This window comes from Festucalex cinctus, chromosome 17 (genome assembly GCF_051991245.1).
Source record: "Festucalex cinctus isolate MCC-2025b chromosome 17, RoL_Fcin_1.0, whole genome shotgun sequence".
Classification (NCBI taxonomy): Eukaryota; Metazoa; Chordata; class Actinopteri; order Syngnathiformes; family Syngnathidae; genus Festucalex; species Festucalex cinctus.
The window spans coordinates 17,457,443-17,479,722 of record NC_135427.1 but is presented as its reverse complement, the minus strand read 5'-3'; the positions used below and the strand labels follow the sequence as shown (position 1 = coordinate 17,479,722).

The window sequence follows — 22,280 nt, the reverse complement described above, 5'->3', positions numbered from 1 at the left end:
ATATATATATATATATATATATATATATATATTTTTTTAGGATGCATCAATTCATAAAGAAGACTGTTGACACCACTGGACTGAAATATTAGGCGATATTATATATACATAAGTTAAACTGTTAATTATTATACATACCTCTCAATTTGTATTGCTCACATACGACTTTATTTCGCATTATAATGTACGTGTTTAATGCATGTAGTTTTCAAACTCAGTCTATTACACTGTGCCTATTATAATTCCTCAATGTCAACATTTCTCTGTTTTCAATAATTGTATTATAACTGGGGCAGCATTATCGGGTTTACTATTTACCGGGCACCAGCATGCAACACTTTGTTCCCCCGTCCAAAAATTCTGAGAGTCATAAAATAAGTGCAAACACTGAGTCCCTCACATAAGTACCTTAATTTGTGTTTCCCATGCTATTATGTATTCGTCGTATACTACTTCATATTTTCCTTGCATATTTGTTACTTTCCCACTTAGGCATACAAAAAAAACCAACTTCAAATCTACAATAAATCCTTGAAACGAGGGTTTACAGTTTTTCCACCTAGCACAATGAATATATTTGCCCATGAACAAAATAATATTAATTAAAGCCGAATCAGAAAAGTTCACTTTATCCATAAAGAAAATAAAAATTTGTGGAACGTCATTATTGACAAGCAAGTTCTTATATCAGTCCAAAATCTTTGTGAAATGGGGCAAAGAAAAAAAAAAAATGATCCAAGGTTTCTTCATCGTTTTGGCAGAAGGAACAGTTATCGACCTCACACTTAAATCTTTTCTGTAGAAAATTAATGATTATCCAAATGCCCGCTGAAGCGGACAAGTAGCGTCAAGCGCCTACGGTGGCCGCGCGTGGCCAAAAAGGCGTCGGCGATTCTGCCTGCTCCCCTCCCGGCCGTCCTGCTGCTGCTGCAAGGCGAGCAATGGAGGGGGTGACAGTGGGCCAGGTATTCGATGCCGAATGCATCCTCAGCAAGCGGCCCAGAAAGGTGAGCGAGCACCTCCGGGCGGCTCGGGAAGGGGACCGGCGGTTCTCCCAGAAGCCTCGTTTAAGCTCGCATGTGTACCTTTTTTTTGTTTTGTTTTCCAGGGCAAGTTCGAGTATCTTGTCAAGTGGAGAGGGTGGTCGTCCAAGTAAGTCGCTAGCTAGCATGTCTCGGCTAGCCGCCGAGGCTAATCCAGCCACTCACACACGCATGCGAACTAGCAAAGGCGAGAAAACGGCCAGCAGACAAATATGACAAAAAAAGGATAAAAAAAAAAAAAAAAGTAAAAAACATCGGCCACATTTTGTTGCTTTTCTCAGCTATCGTGCAAAAGGAGGGGTTTACCTTGCGCGAGGTGCAGCCTTCTTTTTTTTTTTTTTGTCTCGACGAGCTCAGCAGACAAAAAAAAAAGCTTCCGCCGTTTTTTCGCTCGCTTGTCATCTTTTTGTTACTTGTTTTTGCCAACAAGTCATTCGATTACTTAAGAAGAAAAAGAAAGATGCATGAAGCTTCTGTTTGCATGCAGACCGAGAGCGGTTTTTATTTTTGCATTACATTACTCGTCATATTGTTCCTCTTCTGGTGCACTAAAACGACAATAAGCATTCTTGAATGAATGATAATAACAAATATGTCATCCAATGTGACATTTTCATCTTATATTCGTGTTTTTGTTGTGTGTTTCCTGTACATTGTGTTTTGTTGCTATGACAGGCTTGTTATGCACTGGAGCGTCTTTCGATCAGATTTAACTTTATTGATACGAGTCATGAGAACAAGGCAGCAAAATGCAGATCGGATCGAACCGTTTCAATTGCAAATGCATTATTATCTTTATTATTACGTTATGATACACTACATCAGCCCATATATGTCAACTTGAGTGTCCATTTGCTACACGTATGTACATTAGGGTTAGGAACCTCTGGCTACTTCAAGAAATAATACGATATGTAATACAAGGCTCGCGATAACGATTATCTCACGATATGATACCACGATTATCAATGTATAAGCTCAGGTAATAAATCCACAATAATCTACGCTAAAACTAATCATAAAATAATAATAATAATAATAATAATAATAATAATAATAGTAAATAAAAATAAAATAGATTAATATCAACAAATAATTACAAAATATATATAAATAATATAATATATAATATATATGAAATATAAATAATAATAATAATAATGATTATTATAAAAAAAATTAAGCTCATGAGTCTTCTTCGCCTGAAGACTTGCGTCCATTTTCCCACCACTCTTATGAGGCGCTCCCCCTAGTGGCCCGCCAAGTAATTGCTCAATAAGTCATGAACATTATAGTGGTCGTATATTAACTACAAATATCACGATACTTGGTGTACACGTATCAATAATCTATCGTGAGACAAAGTATCACAATTTATCGCGATATCGATATATCGTCCCACAATGTACATAGATAAAAACAATATTACAAACAACACAGCGAAACCACACATGTTCAAAGTTACAAATACGACAGTGTACAATGTGAGGATGGTGCCAACAAGTGGGCAAAAAAAAAAAAAAAGATATCTGCACCTCACATGCATATTTTCTATTGTTGTTATTGTTTAATAAGCCAATCATTTTTGATGGCTGGCACTCCACTGCTGTTTTTGTTTTAGGCACAACAGTTGGGAGCCGGAGGAGAATATTTTGGACCCGAGGTTACTGGCAGCCTTTCACAAAAGGTTCGCGAGTGATTGATTGTACTTCAATTTTAAAATGACAACACGTTGATTCCATTCCTTCTTCAAATTCAGGGAACAAGAGCGAGAAGATTTGTTCCAGAAGAAAGGAAAGAGGCCAAGAGGACGACCGCGAAAATTTCCGGTATAATTTCAATTTGCTTTCAGCGCAAAACTGAGAGGGAAAAATAATAATAAAAAAAACTTGTCTGTGTCATTTGCAATGTGCCAAGGATGATAGTTCTAAAATTGTTTATTTAAAAACATGTTTTATTGCTAATATTTTTTTATTTGTGTATTTTCTTCTATTTTATTTATATATTTACAATTACGTTTTTACCTAATTTTGCAATTAAAATCGTACTTTTTGTTAGAATTTAAACTTCATGATTTTTTATTTTTTTTATTTTGTCCTTTTTAATTTTTTAAGGAATTTATTATACTTTATGTAAATATAAATACTTTTTTGTAAATATGTTTTTTTTTAAATATTTAAATATAAATACTTTTACAATTAAAATCGTACTTTTTGTTAGAATTTAAACTTCATGATTTAGAAAAAAATATTTTACAGGTCCTTTTTAAAAAAAAAAAAGTTTTTATGAATTTATTGTACTTTTTTTATTATGTAAATATAAATACTGTACATATATGTATGTAAGCTTTAATTAATCATAAATGCTATACAACTAGTAATGTTTTTATTCATTTTTATTTTCAAAATTAGTTTTTTTTAATTTATCATATATTTGACATTTATGTATTTATTATATTATATTTATTATTATATTTTATTTATTATTTACAATTACATTTTTACCTATATTTGCAATTAAAATCATACTTTTTTTTAAAGAATTTAAACTTCATGATTTTTTTTTATTTTATGGGTCCTTTAAAAAAAATTTTTTTTAATGAATTTATTGTACTTTTTTATGTCAATATAGATACTGTACATACATGTATGTAAACTTTATTTAATTGTAATTGCTACACTACAAGTCATGTTTTTATTCATTTTAATTTTTAAAACTAGTTTTTGCTGAAATTTATCATACATTTTACATTTATGTATTTTTAATTTTTTTGTTAGCTCATAATTAGTTATCAATAGAACATGCCAAAAGATTGATTACAATTGGATTAACATTCTGACAAGATTTATATTGTCACCCTCCTGAAGTCATTTTTCTTTTTTTTCTAGAAAAAAAAGAAAAACTGAACCAAATATTAAAAATTATATTTCATTTTTACTACTATGACAACTTCAAGTATTGAGTAAATTTGATTTGAGCAGTGTCCGCCGTCCTGAGGAGATGCAAATATTGTTTTTGTTCACAATATTAATGAAGGCATTATTTGAAGAGGGTGAGAATGTGTAAAACGGGCAATATGATTTTGTGCTATTTTTGTTTTTTGTTAGCTTCTCGCCCTGCCCGCCGCCAAAGACGGCCGCTCGTCCTCGTCATCCTTCTCCGGCGCGTCTTCGTCAGTGGCGTCGTCCTCCGAGGAAGACGACGAGGCGGACCGCGAGCGCAAGAAGGCCAAGGGGGCGGGGGCGGGGCCGGTGATGTCATCGGCCCCGCCCCCCAGGCCTCACCCCGCCCCCCAAAGGAGGCCTCAGATCCTCCCCGCCAAAGCCGAGCCGAATCGCAAGAAGCGCGGGCGGAAAGCACTTCACGTCGACGCGGGCGCTTTGAGGCGCTCCAAAAGCCGGACGCCGCCGCCATCGCCGTCGTTGCCATCGGCCCCGAGTCATCACCACCACCACATGCTGCCCGGGTTCCTGCGCAAGTATGGAAAGTACGCAATCGGGTTTCCTATCGTTACGTCCTTGCAAATTAAACGAACCCCTGCATGATGTCACTCGTGAGTTTGAATGGAAACAAACAAAGTGCTGTTCATTGGACGATATATCGTAACACTTTAACCGCCAAAAACGTTTCATGACGTATGCTAAAATCCTAATGAATGCTGCTATAAACGTTAATTGACGTTTTTGTTTCTCTCAATGGGCAGTGCAACGTGTTGTGCAGCGCTGCCTTGTCATTGGGCTTGTGAAATCAAAAACAGCCGCTAACTATGGCCTGCAGATGGCAGCATTGTAACACTTTTCAATGGGCTCCCTATGTGGCAATTGGCTGATATGATGAAACCGAACATTTTCGAGGATGACGTGACTAATCAAAGCCTTTGCTCACAATAACGATTATCTCACGATATGGCCATACCACGATTATCAATATATTGCTCAGGTAATAAATCCACAATAATCTACAATAAAACTAATCATGAAATACTACTACCACTACTACTACTACTACTAATAATAATAAATAATACATAAAAACATAATAAAATAAATAAATATCAATAAATAATCATAAAAAATAAATAAATAATATAATTCATAATATAATAAAAACAATGTAAATCTAATATGAATATATATATATATATATATATATATATATAAACAATAATAATAATAACAATAATATAATAATAAACTAATCTGATGAGTCTTCTTCGCCTGAAGACTTGCGTCCATTTCCCCGCCACTCTTATGAGGTGCTCCCCTTAGTGGCCCGCCAAGTAATTGCTTAATAACAATGTAGCCATTCTAGTGGCTGCATATTAATAAAAAAAATTTTTTGACAATATATTCTATGCAGCCCCACTCGTCGACAAATGTTGATCGGTTTAATATTGCGTTAGTGGAATATGAGTTTAAGCATCAAAATCCAGCCCTTTTTGTCCATCTCTGGGGGCGGCCATTTTGCCGCTTGCTGTCGACTGAAGATGACATCACAGTTGCTCGGCTAACAACCAATCACAGCTTGGCTTCAGAAAACAGGTGAGCTGTGATTGGTCGCAACTGTGATGTCTTCATTCGACAGCAAGTGGCAAAATGGCCGCCCCCAGAGATGGACAAAAACGGCTGCATAACTCATATTTCACAAATGTAATATTGATTAGAATGTCATGTTTAAACCAGTGAGGTCACATGTAACATATTGTCAAGAAAATGTTTCATGTTGACTTGATTTAGCGGCGTCCATATTCAGAAATGAACAATCAACAATCAATTGATTTATATCCGTCCATTTCCCAAGTTTGTGTGGTGTCTTGGCAGGGGGGAGCCTCGGCCGGGAATGAAGAAGCCGTTGCAGCCGGCGAGCTTCACCTACACGGGACTCAGCCGGACCGGCAGAGACCACCACCACCACGCCGCCGCGCACGGCTCGCCGTTCTCGCAGCTGTCCAAAGGGGCGGGCTGCGTCTGGAACCGCCCTGCGCCCGCCTCCACGCCGTCCCTTGGCTCGCCGCAGAGGAAGACGTCGCACGGCGACATCAAGCGCTCGGCGGCGGGTTCCGGCGCCCTCAGGGGGACGCCGCCCGCCGCGAGAACCGTCTTGGGGGGCGGCCAGGCGACGGCGGCACCGCTCCAACATAAGCGAGCGCTTGCCAAGGCGCCGCCGCCGTCCACCAATCAGACGCCGGCCCTGCGCGTGCTCAACCTGCACAACGCCGGCAAGGCGCCACCCGCCGGCCACCGCGGCAACAGCGGCGCCGCCGTGCGCTCCAGCTCGCGCAGCGGCAGCCTGGTGGTCATCCGAGAACCTGCGGGGGGCGCCGGCGACAAGGGCGGGACGGAAAGGAGCCTTCCCGCCAAGTCCAACCGCAGCGAGCTCAGCACCGGCGACTCGGACGACAGCAGCGACGAATGGGAGCGGGACGCCAACAATGCGGCCGCCGCCGCCTCGTTCCCCGCCGACGGCCGGCCCAGCCTGGGCGACGCCGCCACAGAGTCGGACGCCGAGACGGACTGGCGGCCCGCGCGGGCCCTCCTGGAACACGTGTTTGTCACCGATGTCACCGCCAACTTCATCACCGTCACCGTCAAGGAGTCGCCCACCAGTGTCGGCTTCTTCAACCCGCGCAACCGCTAGCTAGCTAGCTGGCGAGTGGCACCGTCAGCGTGGGAGGGGTTAAACTGTGACCACAGCGCCAACTTTGTTGGCTTGTTTCGATGGAGGACCAAAACAGACAAAATTTTAAAGAAATGAATTACTAAGTAAATGATTCAAAGTGAAAAGAAAAAAAAACAGGTATAAAAAGTATAATTCAAAAATTAAATAAACAAATAAATGGAAATTAAAAACAAAACACACATATATATATATATATATATATATATATATATATATATATATATATATATATGGGGTGTTAAAAAAAAATCGATTCGGCAATATATCGCGATACTACATCACGCAATTCTCGAATCGATTCAATAAGCGGCTGAATCGATTTTTAAACTTCCAATTTTAATGGAAAAATATTCAACAAAACGTCTGACTTCGGGTTAGGGTTCACACCTTAAGCATAGAAGATGTAATTTTAATGGACCATTAAGCCTTAATATTTTATTTCAATGCTGTTCAAACATGAAACAGATTACAACCTGTATAAGACTGAAGTTTCAGATAAATAAATAATACATTTTCATACAAATCTTAGACTATACAAGCTTACTGATTAGTATTTTCTAAATTTGAATTAAAAAAAAAAATCACAACAATCGACTTATAAATTCGTATCGGGATTAATCGGTATCGAATCGAATCATCAGACACTAGGCAACTCACACCCCTAAAAAAAAAATATATATATATATATATATATATATATATATATATATATATATTAGGGGTGTTAAAAAAATCGATTCGGCGATATATCGCGATACTACATCGCGCGATTCTTGAATCGATTCAATAAAAAAAAAACGATTTTTATTTTATTATTATTTTTTTTTTTTAAGAGCTCAGAATTGCTCATTTGGTAGTCTTACCGATTCAACGTCTTATCATCATTGCCTTTTTTTTTGTTTTTGTTTTTGTGTGTGTGAATCGATTTTTAAACTTCCATTTTTAATGGAAGAATATTCAACAAAACGTCTGACTTCGGGTTAGGATTCACACCTTGAGCATGGAAGAATGTTATATGAACGGAACATTAAGCCTTAATATTTTTATTTTAATGCTGTTCAAACATGAAACAGATTACAACCTCTATAAGACTGAAATTTGAGATAAATAAATAATACATTTTCATATAAATCTTACACTCTACAAGCTTACTGATTAGTATTTTTTAAATTTGAATGAAAAAAAATCGCAACAATCGACTTATAAATTCGTATCGGGATTAATCGGTATCGAATCGAATCGTGACCTGTGAATCGTGATACGAATCGAATCGTCAGGTACTAGGCAATTCACACCCCTAATATATATATATATATATATATATATATATATATATATATATATATATATATATATAAAAATAAATAAATAAATAAAAGTCAAAATAAATACAAAAATAAAAAACAAGATTCAAAAAATAAAAATATGAAAATACATGTCGAAATAAATATAAATATATATACATAGAATTAAATATCAATCAATAAATAAAAACTTATTTCATGCAGGTCGAATTGCTATTCAAATGAGTGGGCGGTCCTAATCGTGTCTTGGGTTGCAATAAATAAATGTGAGAGCGGAGCATTTTTTTTTTTTTTTTTTATTGATATTTAATTATATGTATATATTTAATTTTGCATTTATTCCAACATTTATTTTTACTTTTTGAATCTCACTTTTTATTTTCGTACTTATTTGTACTTTTATTTACTGATACAGGTATATTGTGTTGTTTTTATTTCCATTTATTTTTTTAATTTAATTTTTAACATTTTTTAAAGCCATTTTTATTTTTACTTTTGTTTATTCATTTAGTGAGATATATTTTGTTTTTATTTACATTCATTTTTTATTTATTTTTTTAATTATATTTTTATATCGATTTAGTTTTTGCTTTTATTTATTTAGTGATATAGCTATATTTTGTTGTTTTTATTTCCATTTATTTTTTGTATTTAATTTAAAAACAAAAAAGATTTACGTCGATTTTTTTTTACTTTATTTAGTGATATAGATATATTTCGTTGTTTTCAATTTCATTTTTTTGTTAATTATATTTTTTATATGCATTTTTCTTTTCACATTTACTAATTCATTTCTTTATTTTTCGTTTGGGCAGTTTTGGTCCTCCATACGTTTCATGCCGCCAGCATAAAAAAAAATTACATTCCCAGTGCACCGTTGTGCGTGAAAGGTTGCGATGTGGAATTGGGGGGCGTGAACCTGTAAAATTTTCCAACTTTTCAACACAGTGGGAACAAAAGTGCAACATTGTCAGCGTGTGCGGAAAACGTTGAAAGCAAATGTGGCCACACGTAATTATCTAAAGGTGTGAAGCTGCAGCGGCTGGGCGAAGACCACCAGCATTTTTTTTACTCAGTAGTTAAGGTAGCCATGGGGTGTGGCAGTTTCTAGTTACAAACTCAATTTTGCGTTGAAAGCAAAATTTTGCCACACGTCAATCTCAATGCGCAAAGCCGCACTGGCAGCGTGAAACGGGCCAATAAGGAAATGGCGACTGTTAACGCCAAACGTGGACTTTTTTTTTTGGTTTCCCGTTCAAGTTGATCAAACAGGAAACAGGAAGTCGTCAGTGCCTCAGGTTCCGGTCCACAAAACGTTACGAAAACAAAACTGCCGCCAATTTGATTGTTTTGTGTTGTTTGCGTGTTTGGACCAAAGGTGCTATATGAATATTATTATTTAATTGTCTCCTCCTCAGCAGTATTTCTCACACACACGATTGATCATTTAATTTATACTGTAAATATCTTTCTATTCACCTCAACTGTCTGCCTCATTTTTCAACATTTCAAAATCTTGATGGTGGCGCCATCGAGCTGCAAAAATTTCATTCGCAAGCACAAAAAAAGATCGAAATTATTTATTAATTGGAAAATTCATTTATGTGATTTTATTGCCAGAATCAAACTGATGGCATATAAAGCAGTCCAATATTTGTAATGAATCTAGCAGTTAATACAATTAACTTCATTTTTTTTTTTCATATTTATGAATATTCAAATGAGATATTCAAGTCAATTATTTCTTCCCTTTTTATGTATGGTGGGCAGAATCAAATTGATGTGAAAAGGCATAATTTACTGTATTTTAAAAAAAAAAAGAGTTCTTAATTAGCATTAAATATCCAAAGTAAATGAAATGAAATAAGAAAGTGATTGAATATTTGCACTATTTCATCACTTTTGTTGCCTACGTGGAGAGGCCAGAAACAAACTGATTGCATCAGCGATTAACACTAATTGCATCATTTGAAAATAAATATATTTTTAAATATATATTTATCATGTTTAAAATTAACAAAATAAGTCTAAAAATAATTAACTAAATTAACTTTTGATGCATGGTGGACAAAGCAACCCAGCAAACTGTTAAAAGCGCATTCAATTCAATGCACCTGCTCAAGAACTTACCACGTGAGCTAACTTGACTTTTTTTTTTTTTTTTTTTAAAGAGAAAAAAAAAGTGCATTCAATTCAAATTTTACAAATTCTTACAAGGGTATGATAATAATAATAAAAAAAACTTCAATTAGCCTCAAAAGTCTAAATGAGATTAAATGACATGTAAATACAATTTTCAATAATCTTCTGCAGCTAAACAAATCAGGTCACAGTCATGAGCATTTTGTCAACAAAATTCATTTTGTAACTTTAAAATATGATTTCAGGACAGCTGCGTGTGCGTGATTTATGGTATACGAGCTGTTGCTGCTGCAGAGATGGAATTCGCCTCACTACCACTACCAGCAAATTCACAAATTTTTGGGGAGCCTATCTTGCGTTACAGTCTTCCCTCGCTATAACGCGGTTCACTTTTCGCGGTCTCGCTGTATCACAGATTTTTTTTTAAGTGCAATTTTGCATATTTTTTTACAGTAATATACCCATTTTATAAGATTTATGAAGGTTTGAACATTGTCAATGTTTGAACAAGAGAGAAATGTGAGAACATGTAAATGCCTCAATGAAAAAAATGTGTATAAATTGTGCGGTCGGGGATTTTAGAGCCTTAAAACATTTATAAGAGTTGTAAAACATAAAGCTAACTACTTCGCGGATTTCATTTATTGCGGGTATTTTTTGGAACCTAACCCCAGCGGAAAACGAGGGAACACTGTATTTCAAAACTCGCCTTATTCTCTTTTGTTTTTGTGTGCGCGCTTTCGAAGATGCCACAAGATGGCGTCAAAACACCCCGTCTGATAGACAAGTAGTGCTTTGGCGCCACCTTGTGGCATCTTCTTGGTTAATGAAATAAAAAGCAAAATGCTTTTTAAAAAACGAAAAACTAACTAAAACTACATTTTATGTTTACAAAACTAACTAAAACTAACTAATGATAGCAAAAAAATGTGCTTCGTTTTAGTCTTTGGTCATTAATTGAATGCATGAGACTTTAGGGATGATTTTAAATGTGATTTGAAGTCGACTCGACTTATTTTGATATGAACCGGAATAAGGACGTTTGAAAGGGTGTCACAAAGAAGTGACGCCATCTAGCAGCGGCCAATAGAAAAGCACCTTCAGATGACATCGCTCCCATGCTTTTTTTATTTTATTTTATTTATTTATTTATTTTTTAATATTGCGCACAAGTAATGCACATTAAAAGAAAATTAAATAAGGAAAGAAATTAAATAAATAAAATAAAATACAAAAATAAAACAAAAATAAAACTAAGCATTTATTAAATAACTAGCTCATAAAAACTATCAGAACCCAGAAAACGATCATTTAAACAAACTTAAAAAAACAAACAAAACCGAAACAAAATCAAAACTTATTCAAATGAAAAATTCCCAAACTATAATAACCCTGGTGTGTGCGTGTGCGCGTGGGTGTTGGCAGCAGGTGTGTTTTGACCACTTACCAATGTTAGCATAACAGCAGATTGATGAGTCTGCTCGTCTTTGTGACAACAAGGAGACTCCACCGCCCGCCTGCCCACGCACACATAGAGACCAACATACAGAAACTCACTTAAACACACAAACTCACCAAACATGTTTGTGTTCCAACCGCTTTATCACTGCTCACTTTTCAACCAACGCAAAGCTGCAATTTTTCTCCAAAATGGGCTCTTTGCACAAATCCACTACTTCCTGAACTCAACAACACTCCTTCATTTCCTGTCTTTCATGAGTGGACAAGCTGATTAATCCAGGTGTGCCTGATCTCAATAACTACAACAACATTGGCCAGACACACCTGGATTAATCAGTTTGTCCACTCATAAAAGACAGGAAACAAAAATGTGGTATTCAGTTCAGGAAGTAGTCGAGCTGTGCAAAGAGCCCATTGTATGCGCTCACTCAAGTGTAGTGCCAAATTGTGCCACAACAATATGACGTGCAGCACTGAGCTCTACTGGAAGAAGTGCACGTAAACCAAGACAGGAGAAGAAGAGTATTACGTAACTTGAATGATATTAGCAATAGCGTACTTTCGTGGGACGAAATGTGTTTAAAAAGATTGCTGCTTTCTGAATATTTTTCCTCCGCCAAAACACAAAGTTGTGGCATCCAAAAAGTTGTGGAATTTAAAATAAAAACACATAGAGGTTATATGTTTCCAATTGTTATTGTAGGCTAATTCATCATTAAAAAAAAAAAAAAAAGGGAATGGGACTTTTATTTTATTCCGCAGGTGTTGGATCAGTTGCTTAGGCTACTTCTATTTTTACCAATCTTAAAAAAAAAAAAAAAAACACTAAAAAATACTCAAAGTGGAGGTCAAGTCAGAAAAAAAACTTGACAATATGTTCTATGTGACCACACTAGACTAAACACGGCATTGCGCTTGTGGAATATGAATTCAGCAAAAAATAAATATCCAACCGTTTTTGATCCATCTCAGGCGGCGGCCATTTTGCCACTGGCTGTCGACTGAAAATGACGTCACATCACAGCGTCGAAGGCCCCAGATAGCGACCGTCACGGCTCACAAAAAAACAAAACAAAAAAAAAACGTCATGACTCAACTGTTTGATCACGTGATGTTCGCAAGCTGAGCCCGCTTTCACTCGATAGCAAGTGGCTGCAGCTAGAAGGCAACAGTTTGGAACAGATATATATATAAAAAAAATACATAATGTAACGAATGTGACGTAACTTCGAGTTGATTTATGATCCTGCCTGGACTTAATATGTTGGCTACTAGAGGACACTGCTCACTTGCCGAGCATCTCAGATGGAAGTATATTATATCAATATAAAATGTAAATAAAAAAGTATATAACATGTAAATGTAATATAATAGTAAATAATAATCAATAAATTATGAAGATAAGTGAGCAGCCTTTCAAATAAAAGATCCACATCCTGTTTTATTGCCAGCTGTCAATCAATCACTTGTCAACATAAGAAAAAAAACAAAGAATAGAAGACTGATGCAATAGAGTAATTTCCAATTATCTACCTTCACTTCAGTGGGTACAAAAGCGACTTTTTAAATGATAAATGTTCATCATGTCTATGCTGATGACGAAAAGTGACAGGCAGAACAATCCCTCGCTCGTCCACTAGAGGGCAAACGTCATAATGAACTTGTTGCCATTCGTACAAAATGTCAGGAAATAAAAAAAAAAGAAGAGCACAAGTGTTTTGAGTGACGTCACGGGCCAACTTCAAACTCTGATGTCAAGACACTCATTGTTCCGTTTTTGTCTGGTGGCGCGCGTTGAGACGTCAATCGATCAGTCAGTCAAATGGGCCGTCAGCTGTCCTCGCACGCGCACTTGCACTTGCACTCGGACACCACCGGGTATTGAACCGGAATCCAGGCGCACCCGAGGGCCGCTTTTTTCATCCGTTGCACGCTGCAGCGCCAGCGGAGCAGCGTCAGACGCCTGGCCTTGGCGGGCGCGCAGCGCATGCCCGCGGGCAGCGAGCACGAGCGCTCGTCAGAGCAGCGGCCCGCCTTGACGTAGCGCGGCCAGAAGCGGACGCCCAGGTCGCTCCACGCATGCGCCACCGGACACGCCGCGTACGACCGCAGCCAAGTCTCCAGACGCCGGCGCAGCCTCCGGCTCGCCTTCGGCTTCTTGCCCCGGTTCTGCCGCACTTCCGAGTCCAAAGCCAGGAGGATTGCCTCGGCGAGCGGGTCCGACTCCGACTCCGCCCACTCGTCGTCGTCGTCGTCGTCCCGGTCCGGCGGCGGCTGCACCGACATAAAGTCGGCGTCAAAATGTCCGCCCAGCGCGCTTCGCAGCTCCGTCTCGTTCAGGTCCGCGTGGCGCGGGTCCAGCAGAGGGTCCGGGTCCTCCTTGAGCTCCACCACCGGCAGGTGGTCGCTCGGAAGCGGCCGCAGCAGCAGATAGTGCTGGCACGAGGACCGAGACGCGAGGCAGGTGAAGAGCAGCAGTGAGGGAAGAAGCCGAAGATGCGCCGGAAACGCCATCACATCGCCGAACTTTTTGGACACAACTTGTCTCGACCTCTCAAAGTCACGTGACCGGTTGCTCGCTCGGCATGTCTCGGCGACGTTCCGATTCCGATTCTGGTGGCGGCTCCTCGTGCGCCCGAATAAAAGTCGCCAGCAGTGGGAGGTGACGTCATCACCAACCGGGACGCGCGTACGCAAAACTCACACAGACATTTGAATGGGACGACACACACGCATACACACACAATGACCAACACATTCACAAATGCAACAACACAAACACACACAGAGAAAAACACTTCTAAAATGTCAAACTATTTAGTAGGGATGGGTGAAGTCTTGTTATTGGGCCTATACTCGGTCATTTTGATCAAAATTTTACGTACATTTTATTCTATATATTTTTTAATTTGTACTAAAATGATATAAATAAAAAAAAAATCAGATGTACTCTTCCAGGCTGATCATTTACTTAAGTAAAAGGGTAAAAAGTTTCACAGGTAGCCGTCGACACCAGTTTTTGCTTGTGCACCCAAATGTGATGTTTTTGCGTTTGGACTCACGAGAGGAAAACAAAAACTTCCTTGGCGGAGGTAACGGCGACATTCCTCCTTCTCCGCTGGCGTGCGTGGATGCAAAAAAGTGTTTCGCTCGTTAGGCGAGCGGCGCCGGCCGGCAGATTGTGAAAATCTGTCCGAGGTTGGCGAGGCGATGCTCAGATAAGACAAACTTCCTCCTTGACCCGGGGGTGGGGGGGGGGGGGGGGGGGGGGGGGGGGCTCTGGCGGCAAATTTACAAACGACAAACAAAAAAAACAAACCTTTGTGGATACGCTTTCAATTCATTACCATGTGCCTCGGCATACGAGATAGTGGAGAAAAAAAAAAAAAAGAAGAAAACAAGATGTTTGCGTGAAGCTTCAACGGCGATAGTTTGGACGCTACATTTGGGCCACAAGGCTTCAAAGTGTCACGTGTGTGGATACGCACACACAAATGCAAATGAGGACAAGCGTCATTGACAAAGAATGGAAACGCTTGAAAAGTGGAACGTGCATACAACAATCACTCGCTGGGCAATATTCAAATGTTGTGCAAGAGGAGAAGTAGAAAAGGTGAGAGACACCTTTTCATCTCAACTTGACCTACATTGAACTTTTCCACAAAGGTTAAGAAAAATTTCAAAAGTTAAGAACATTTCATAAAATACGGATGGATGTGTCCTGCTAGCATCAGAAGTTTATTTTGATCTTTTAACCTGAATTGGTCAACAATAAAGTTTTTTTTTTTCCTGGTTTTCACTTCTGTGAGCAATAAAGTTTTTTTCTAGTTTTAACCCAAAATTGTGAACAAAAAAGATATTTTTGGTTTAACTTGAATTTGTTAACAATGTTTTTTTTTTCGATTACAACCCGACTTTGTGAACATTACAGTTATTTTTGATTGTTTTAACCTGAATTCGTCAACAATAAAGTATTTGTGGGGTATAACTTGGATTTGTGAACAATAAAGTTTTTGTAGCTTTTACCCGAACTTCTCAACAATAAAATTTTGTTGGGGAGGTTTGTGATTTTTTTTGTGAACAATAAAGTTTTTTGTTTTGTTTTTTGAATCTGTGAACAAAGTTTTTTCTTGGATTTAAGGTGAATTTGTCAACAATAACAGTTTGTTTTTCTAGTTTTAACCTGAAATTGTGAACTATAAAGACATTTTCGTTTTAACTTGAATTTGTTAACAATGAAGTTTTTTTTTTTTCATTTTAATCCGAATTTGTGAACATTATAGTTATTTTTTTGTTTTAAACTGAATTCGTGAACAATAAAAGTTATTTGTGGGGTATAAGTTGGTTTTGTGAACAATAAAGTTTTTGTAGCTTTTACCTGAACTTGTCAACAACAATATTTGTTGGGGATTTGTCCTGAATTTGCGAACAATAAAGATGTTTTGTCCTGTTTAAACAATAAAGTTTTTTTCTAGTTTTAAAATGAATTTGAGAACAATAAAGTTTCCTCCAGGTAGAATTTTTCAACAAAGTTTTTTCCCTGGGTTTAACGTGTATTTGTCAACAATAAAGTTTTTTTTTTCCAAGTTGTAAAATGAATTGTATTGATATTTTTGTTTTGAACTTGATTTTTTTTTTTGTGGACAGATGCACTCGAGTGCGTACATCCTCGCATGCCACGCCAGACTCCTTGCGGCTTGCACCCTCCCGCCGCCCAATGCCACGCGCTCCCTCGGAATTTCCGTCCACTTCGCAGCCACGTGCACGACGTCCGCCGACACCGCGGCTCGGCCCCAATCAAGCCCTGCAGCGAATGTTTGCGGAACAAATCAACAAGACACCACGACCACAACGACGCGCCGGCGTCTGAATTCCAAATTCGGCGAGCGACCGACACATTCCGACACATTTGTTGACTCGTCGTCACCATCACACAAGTTCCATCAGTTTTTTATTCCACAATGTGCACACAAAAAAAGAAGACGTGCTCAGGTGAACAACCGGAAACATAAATAAGGACAAGCGGCGAAACCAAGCGAAAATTTGAGCAAGCGTGAGAGTGAGAAACAAAACGTGGTGAGGCGACGACACCCGCACGCCGGTTGAAGCGCGACAACACGTCACGCCAGGCACAGAAAAGAGAAGCGAAGCAACTGGACGACTTCCGTCAAGAGTAGAAAAATACCTTTCATGCTATCGTGGTGCCGAACAACAGAATCGTGACCGGGGAATGCAGAATTTTCAAGTTGGAAACTTTCCATGAAAATAAACGGGAATTATACGCACAAATTGACAAAATGGAGGATTGGAGATTTGTTTGTAAACGCACTCATACAGTCTTCATTTTGACAAGAAATTGGAATTTAATTTTTATCATTAATTTTAATTATTAATTGTACTTCATTTAATGAATTAAAGTTTTAGTCATAATTTTGTCATCTGATTGCATTTTAGTTTGAATCCAATTTTAGTCGACGAAATTGACAGTTTAGTCGATATTTTCCTTCAGCATACATTTCAACTTTCATACAGAAAATGGTACATTTTTTAAAAAGTGAATAATTGCTTGAGATTATTAACCGTACAGCTGCACTTTCATTCCTTCTGATGGGATTGTGTGAATTTTCATCACTTTGTTTTTATTTTCGTTTTAGTCATTAATGAAATTATCGGTCAATTTTAGTTATCGTTATCGTCCCAATGAATGGCTGCAATTTTAGTTTTTGTTTCATTTTCATCTGGTAAAGAAAAAATTGTGACGAAAAATATGCCGAACATTTTTTGTGGACGTAATGATCACTTGCACTCATGCATGTTTGAAGACGCTGCTGAAGACTGAGAACTCAAACGTACTAATTTGAAAGAGCTATAGTGTTCATTAAGCTGTTTTTCCTGATGTTTTTATTTTTTGGGTGGTGGGCGTGGCTCAAATGGGACTTGGGTATTAGTTGCCCCTCCCCCACTCTGTCAAAACTTGAGACACTTTTGTTTACATCAGCGATTGTTTGGTGCAGCCTGAAAATACACCTTCGCTTTGGAGAGTCCGTTTGGCTTGGCCGCTTTAGAGCGCCCTCGTTGTTGGCAGCAAGTGCATGCGTGTCATGAAGGAACTGGCAGCAGAGGAGGAGGGAATAAAAAGTTCTTTCAAAAGTTTGCTTTGACATCCAGCAAGTAAATTGGAGCTTGACGCTGGCTTGGCTCCTTTAGAGTGCCTCGTCGTTGGCAGCGAGTGCATGGTGCATCACGCAAAGAAGGAAGAGTGAGGAGGACTTTTTTTTTCTTAAGTCAGACTTGATGATTGTCTGTTTTTGAAAAATGCAAAGTTTATTCTTAAATTTTTAGTCCCCGTTGATTCTCATGTGTAGTTTCCAATTTGAAGTATTTCCCAAATCCCCCCTTTGTCAGAAACTTCTTCAAGTAGGCCAGGACCAGATTCCAGATCCAGATTCACAACACGCACCGCAACATTTTTGTTTTTTTTCTGAGTGCAAAGTTCCAATTCCTGGCTCGCAATTGCCGATCATCCGCGTTAACAGTCGACGCCGGGAGGGAGGTCCGAGGTTTGGCCAAGTTGAACCAGCAACTTTTTTGGTTTTCCTACAATCCACGCAAAAAAAGGTCCGAGAGACGCGCATAGGGAAATCTTCAAAGAGTTTCAAGTTGAGCAAATTCACTTTGGAGGATTTGGAACCGGCCGACAGTCCGGAATGTCCCGAAAGCAGCGCGAGCGGAGCGGCAAGTAGACCAAAGTCCAGCTCAGACCGCTCTTAAGACCTGATGCTTCCTGTGCCAAGTTTGGATCCTCTGCTTTTTTTTTTTTTGCACCCGATTGTCGGAGCATTTCCATGTGGAGTTTGGATCTCGTCCACAACAACAACAACAACAAAAAAAAAAGTTGACTTGCTGTCCAATCAGTTGATGAAACAAGATCTGGTCTGGGTCTCGCAGACGGCTTGAGGCAGACCAAACCAGAAACCTTCGAGTCACGCCAGCAAGTCACCTTAACTCTAAAAAAAAAAATAGTTGGGTCAAAAATGACCCAAATTGGGCCAAAAATAGACAAACCCAAATTTTTTAGTTATTTAACAAACTCAAACTAAACTAATAACACTGAAAGCAGCCCATTTTTTGGGGGGTTTGTTTTGTGAGTGAATAATTTGACCCAACTTTTGGGGTTAATTGACCAACCCAATTGAATTGGGTCAAAAATGAACCGAATTTTGAGTTATTTAACGCTAAAAGTTGGGTCAAATTCAATTAATGAGCAACAGAGCAACCCAATTTTTTGAGGTTGTTTTGTGGGTTAATCATTTGACACAACTTTTGGGGTTAATTAACTAACCCGATTAATATTGGGTCAAACAAGAACCGGCTCGACATTTGAGTTATCTAAACCAAAAACTTGGGTCAAATTCAATGAATAACCAACAAAACAAACACAATTTTTGGGTTTGTTTTGTGGGTTATTCATTCGACACAACTTTTGAGGTAAATGGAATGAACCCCAAAAGTTGGGTCAAATTCATTTAATATCCCACAGATCAACCCAACTTTTTGGGGTTGTTTTGTGGGTTGTTTCATTTGAGCCAACATTTTGGGTATTGTGAATGAACCAACAAAAGTTGTGTTGGTGCCTTTTTGACCCAAATTACGTCATTTTCGACCCAGCAGCTTTTATTTTTATTTTTTTTTAGAGTGGCATGGTGGTGGAGTGTGTGTGTGTCTGTATGGGGGGCTTAAATGTCCACATGTACACAGATACTTAAAAAAAAAAAAACTATTTTTTTGTATCCTTAAAAAAAGGATCCTTCCTGAATTCTTTTCCAAAACACAACATGAGCATTTTGAAAACATGCACGCTCGCATTCTTGTTGTGAGAGTTGGATCTTCCTTGACAATCATGCCATGTTTTTGCGGTTCAATGGACACTGGAGAACAATTTGAAAAAACAAAACCTTAATCCTGATGCTCATTTTGGAATGATTTGAAAAGAACGTACCTTTAAGAGTGCAGTCATCTGACGTTTTGATGTTTCAGGCTTGTGATTGGCCAAAATGTGCTAACAAGATTTTTTTTTTTTTCCAAAGTATCCACGTACATGCAGACACGCGTGACGGCTTTTTTTCTTTTCTTTTCGATCTAGAGCGTGCTGCTGAGAATCTGCGACACTTGCGCGTTGGTCTGCTCGTCCGAGTCGCCGTCCTGCCCGGCGACTGCTTCCGCTTCCCGCCCGGCGCCTTGCGGATGCCGCTCGGCGAAGATCCTTCTCACGTGGGGCCTCTGTTCCCGGGGGCGGCCCTTGCGGCCCTCCGGGACGCCATCGGCGCCCCGCAGGGTGTGCGGCGGGGGCGGGTCCAGGTCGCACTGTTTGGTGTAGACGCCCTCGGATAAGGAGCCAGTGTGGATTTCCCCGCTGTGTCCCTTCAGCCAGCGCTGGGGCCCGCTGAAATACTGGCCCCGGTGGCTCCTGGAGAGCAGTTTGCGCTTGGAGGGCGGGTTGGGGACGGTCCTGGGCTGGGGGCTCCTTGAGACCGACAGGCCCTCCAGCGTCTTGGCGGTATGGCACAGCGCCGGGCAGAGCGGCAGGGACAGCGGGAGGTCGGCGGCGAAGAAGCGGGGCGGCGGTGGCGGTGGCGAGGTGGGCAGGGCCCGGGGGAGGGACGGCGAGCGAGGAAGTGCTGACGGGAAAAAGGCTGCGATGTCTTTGGACAGCGAGGGGGTGTCAGGGACCATTAAGGGCGCCGGGCCATCTTTTGACGGGGCCGGTGACATGGGGGCGTCGTTCACAGGGGGGGTGCTGTACCTGGACAAGGAAAGACCACAGTGTTAGCCCGACGCACAGAAGTGCTGGAAGACTCCGATTATTCATTATTATTATGATGATGATGATGATGATTATTATTCTAATATTAATCATAATGATAATAATAATAATAATAATAATAATAATAATAATAATAATACTTATTATTATTATTATCATTATATTATAGATTATTATATTAATACCATTGTTATTGTTATATTATTTTATATATCATTATTCTATATTTAAAATTATTATTATTATTATTATTATTATTATTATTATTATTATTATTATTATATTATTACATTATTGTTATTACTATTATTATATTTTATATATTTTTATAATATATTTTATATTATTATTATTATTATTGTTATTATATTATTATTATTATTATTATTATTATTATATTATATTATTACTCTTATTACTATTACTATTACTATTACTAATATAATAATAATAATATTATATTATTACTCTTATTACTATATTATTATATTACTATTACTATATTATATTACTATATATTATTTTAAAAATATTATATTATTATAATATATATTCTATTATTGTTATTATATTATATATTATTATATATATTAACGTTACAATTATTACTATTATATCTTCTTCTTATTATTGTTATTGTTATATTATTATTACTATAATTATTGATTGATATTATATTATATTATATATTACTATTATTATTATATTATTATATTATTACTATTATTACTATATTATTATTATTATATCCATCCATCCATTTTCTTGACCGCTTATTCTATTATTATTATATATTATTTAAAAAGAATCATTATTATTATTATATTATTACATATTATTATATATATTAATATTACAATTATTACTATTATATATTATTATTATTACTATATTATTATATTATTATAAATTATTATTACTATTACTACTATATTATTACTATATCATTATATATTATTTAAAAATATTATATTATTATAATATATTATTATATTAATATATATTATGAAAATATCACATTATAAAAATATATATTGTATTATTATTATTATTATTATTATTATTATTATTATTATTATTATTATATATTATTACTCTTATTACTATATTATTATATTACTATTACTATATTATCATTATTATATATTATTTTAAAAATATTACTATATTATTATAATATATATTATATTATTCTATTATATATTAATGTTACAATTATTACCATTATATATTATTATTATTATTAGTTATTGTTATTATTATTATTATTATTATTATAATTATTGATTGATATTATATTATATTATATATTACTATTATTATATTATTATATTATTATTATTACTATTATTACTATATTATCATTATTATTATTATTATTATTATTATTATTATTATATCCATCCATCCATTTTCTCGCTTATTCTATTATCATTATATATTATTTAAAAAAAAATCATTATTATTATATTATTACATATTATTATATTATATATATTAATATTACAATTATTACCATTATATATTATTATTATTACTATTATTATATTATTATACATTATTATTACTATTACTACTATATTATTATATATTATTTAAAAATATTATATTATTATAAGCCCGAAGAGCCCGAAGAGGCAACGTGGTCCCCCTTCCCACGGGCTCACCACCGGTGGGAGGGGCCAAAGGGGTCGGGTGCAGTGTAGGCTGGGTGGCAGCCAAGGGAGGAGACCTTGGCGGGCCGACCCCCGGCTACAGAAGCTGGCTCTTGGGACATGGAATGTCACCTCTCTGGCAGGGAAGGAGCCCGAGCTGGTGTGTGAGGCA

The 22,280-nt window shown here is 37.3% G+C and overlaps 3 protein-coding genes across 8 annotated transcripts in view; 1 reads left to right on the top strand and 2 right to left on the bottom strand.

The window, feature by feature from the left end:
• Nucleotides 1-846: 846 nt before the first annotated feature.
• Nucleotides 847-6,892, top strand: LOC144004945 (chromobox protein homolog 2-like). Its single transcript, XM_077502682.1, has 6 exons — nucleotides 847-1,007; nucleotides 1,109-1,152; nucleotides 2,665-2,730; nucleotides 2,803-2,872; nucleotides 4,151-4,530; nucleotides 5,864-6,892. Exons 1-6 carry the CDS (start codon nucleotides 942-944, stop codon nucleotides 6,678-6,680), a joined length of 1,443 nt encoding a protein of 480 aa, XP_077358808.1. The 5' UTR covers nucleotides 847-941; the 3' UTR covers nucleotides 6,681-6,892.
• A 6,158-nt stretch (nucleotides 6,893-13,050) lies between these two features.
• Nucleotides 13,051-14,801, bottom strand: nog3 (noggin 3). Its single transcript, XM_077502518.1, has one exon. It carries the CDS (start codon nucleotides 14,141-14,143, stop codon nucleotides 13,460-13,462), a length of 684 nt encoding a protein of 227 aa, XP_077358644.1. The 5' UTR covers nucleotides 14,144-14,801; the 3' UTR covers nucleotides 13,051-13,459.
• A 1,762-nt stretch (nucleotides 14,802-16,563) lies between these two features.
• The window catches only part of ankfn1a (ankyrin repeat and fibronectin type III domain containing 1a), a 78,891-nt gene continuing 73,174 nt past the window's right edge, over nucleotides 16,564-22,280 (bottom strand). For 4 of the 6 annotated variants that reach the window (XM_077502513.1, XM_077502514.1, XM_077502517.1 and 1 more), the window contains one exon: nucleotides 16,564-20,432. In XM_077502513.1, the coding sequence (XP_077358639.1) occupies nucleotides 19,769-20,432 (664 nt within the window). In that variant the 3' untranslated portion in view covers nucleotides 16,564-19,768. The remainder of the gene's footprint in view (nucleotides 20,433-22,280) is intronic. The other 2 variants (XR_013279449.1, XM_077502515.1) reach the window with 2 other exon arrangements.

Bases quoted from the DNA above. Each gene is read 5' to 3' on its own strand.
- LOC144004945 (XM_077502682.1), top strand. From the start codon at position 942: ATGGAGGGGGTGACAGTGGGCCAGGTATTCGATGCCGAATGCATCCTC. The intron at 1,008-1,108 runs GTGAGCGAGCAC...TTTGTTTTCCAG, and splicing joins TCAGCAAGCGGCCCAGAAAG to GGCAAGTTCGAGTATCTTGT. The intron at 1,153-2,664 runs GTAAGTCGCTAG...TTTTTGTTTTAG, and splicing joins TGGAGAGGGTGGTCGTCCAA to GCACAACAGTTGGGAGCCGG.
- nog3 (XM_077502518.1), bottom strand. From the start codon at position 14,143: ATGGCGTTTCCGGCGCATCTTCGGCTTCTTCCCTCACTGCTGCTCTTC.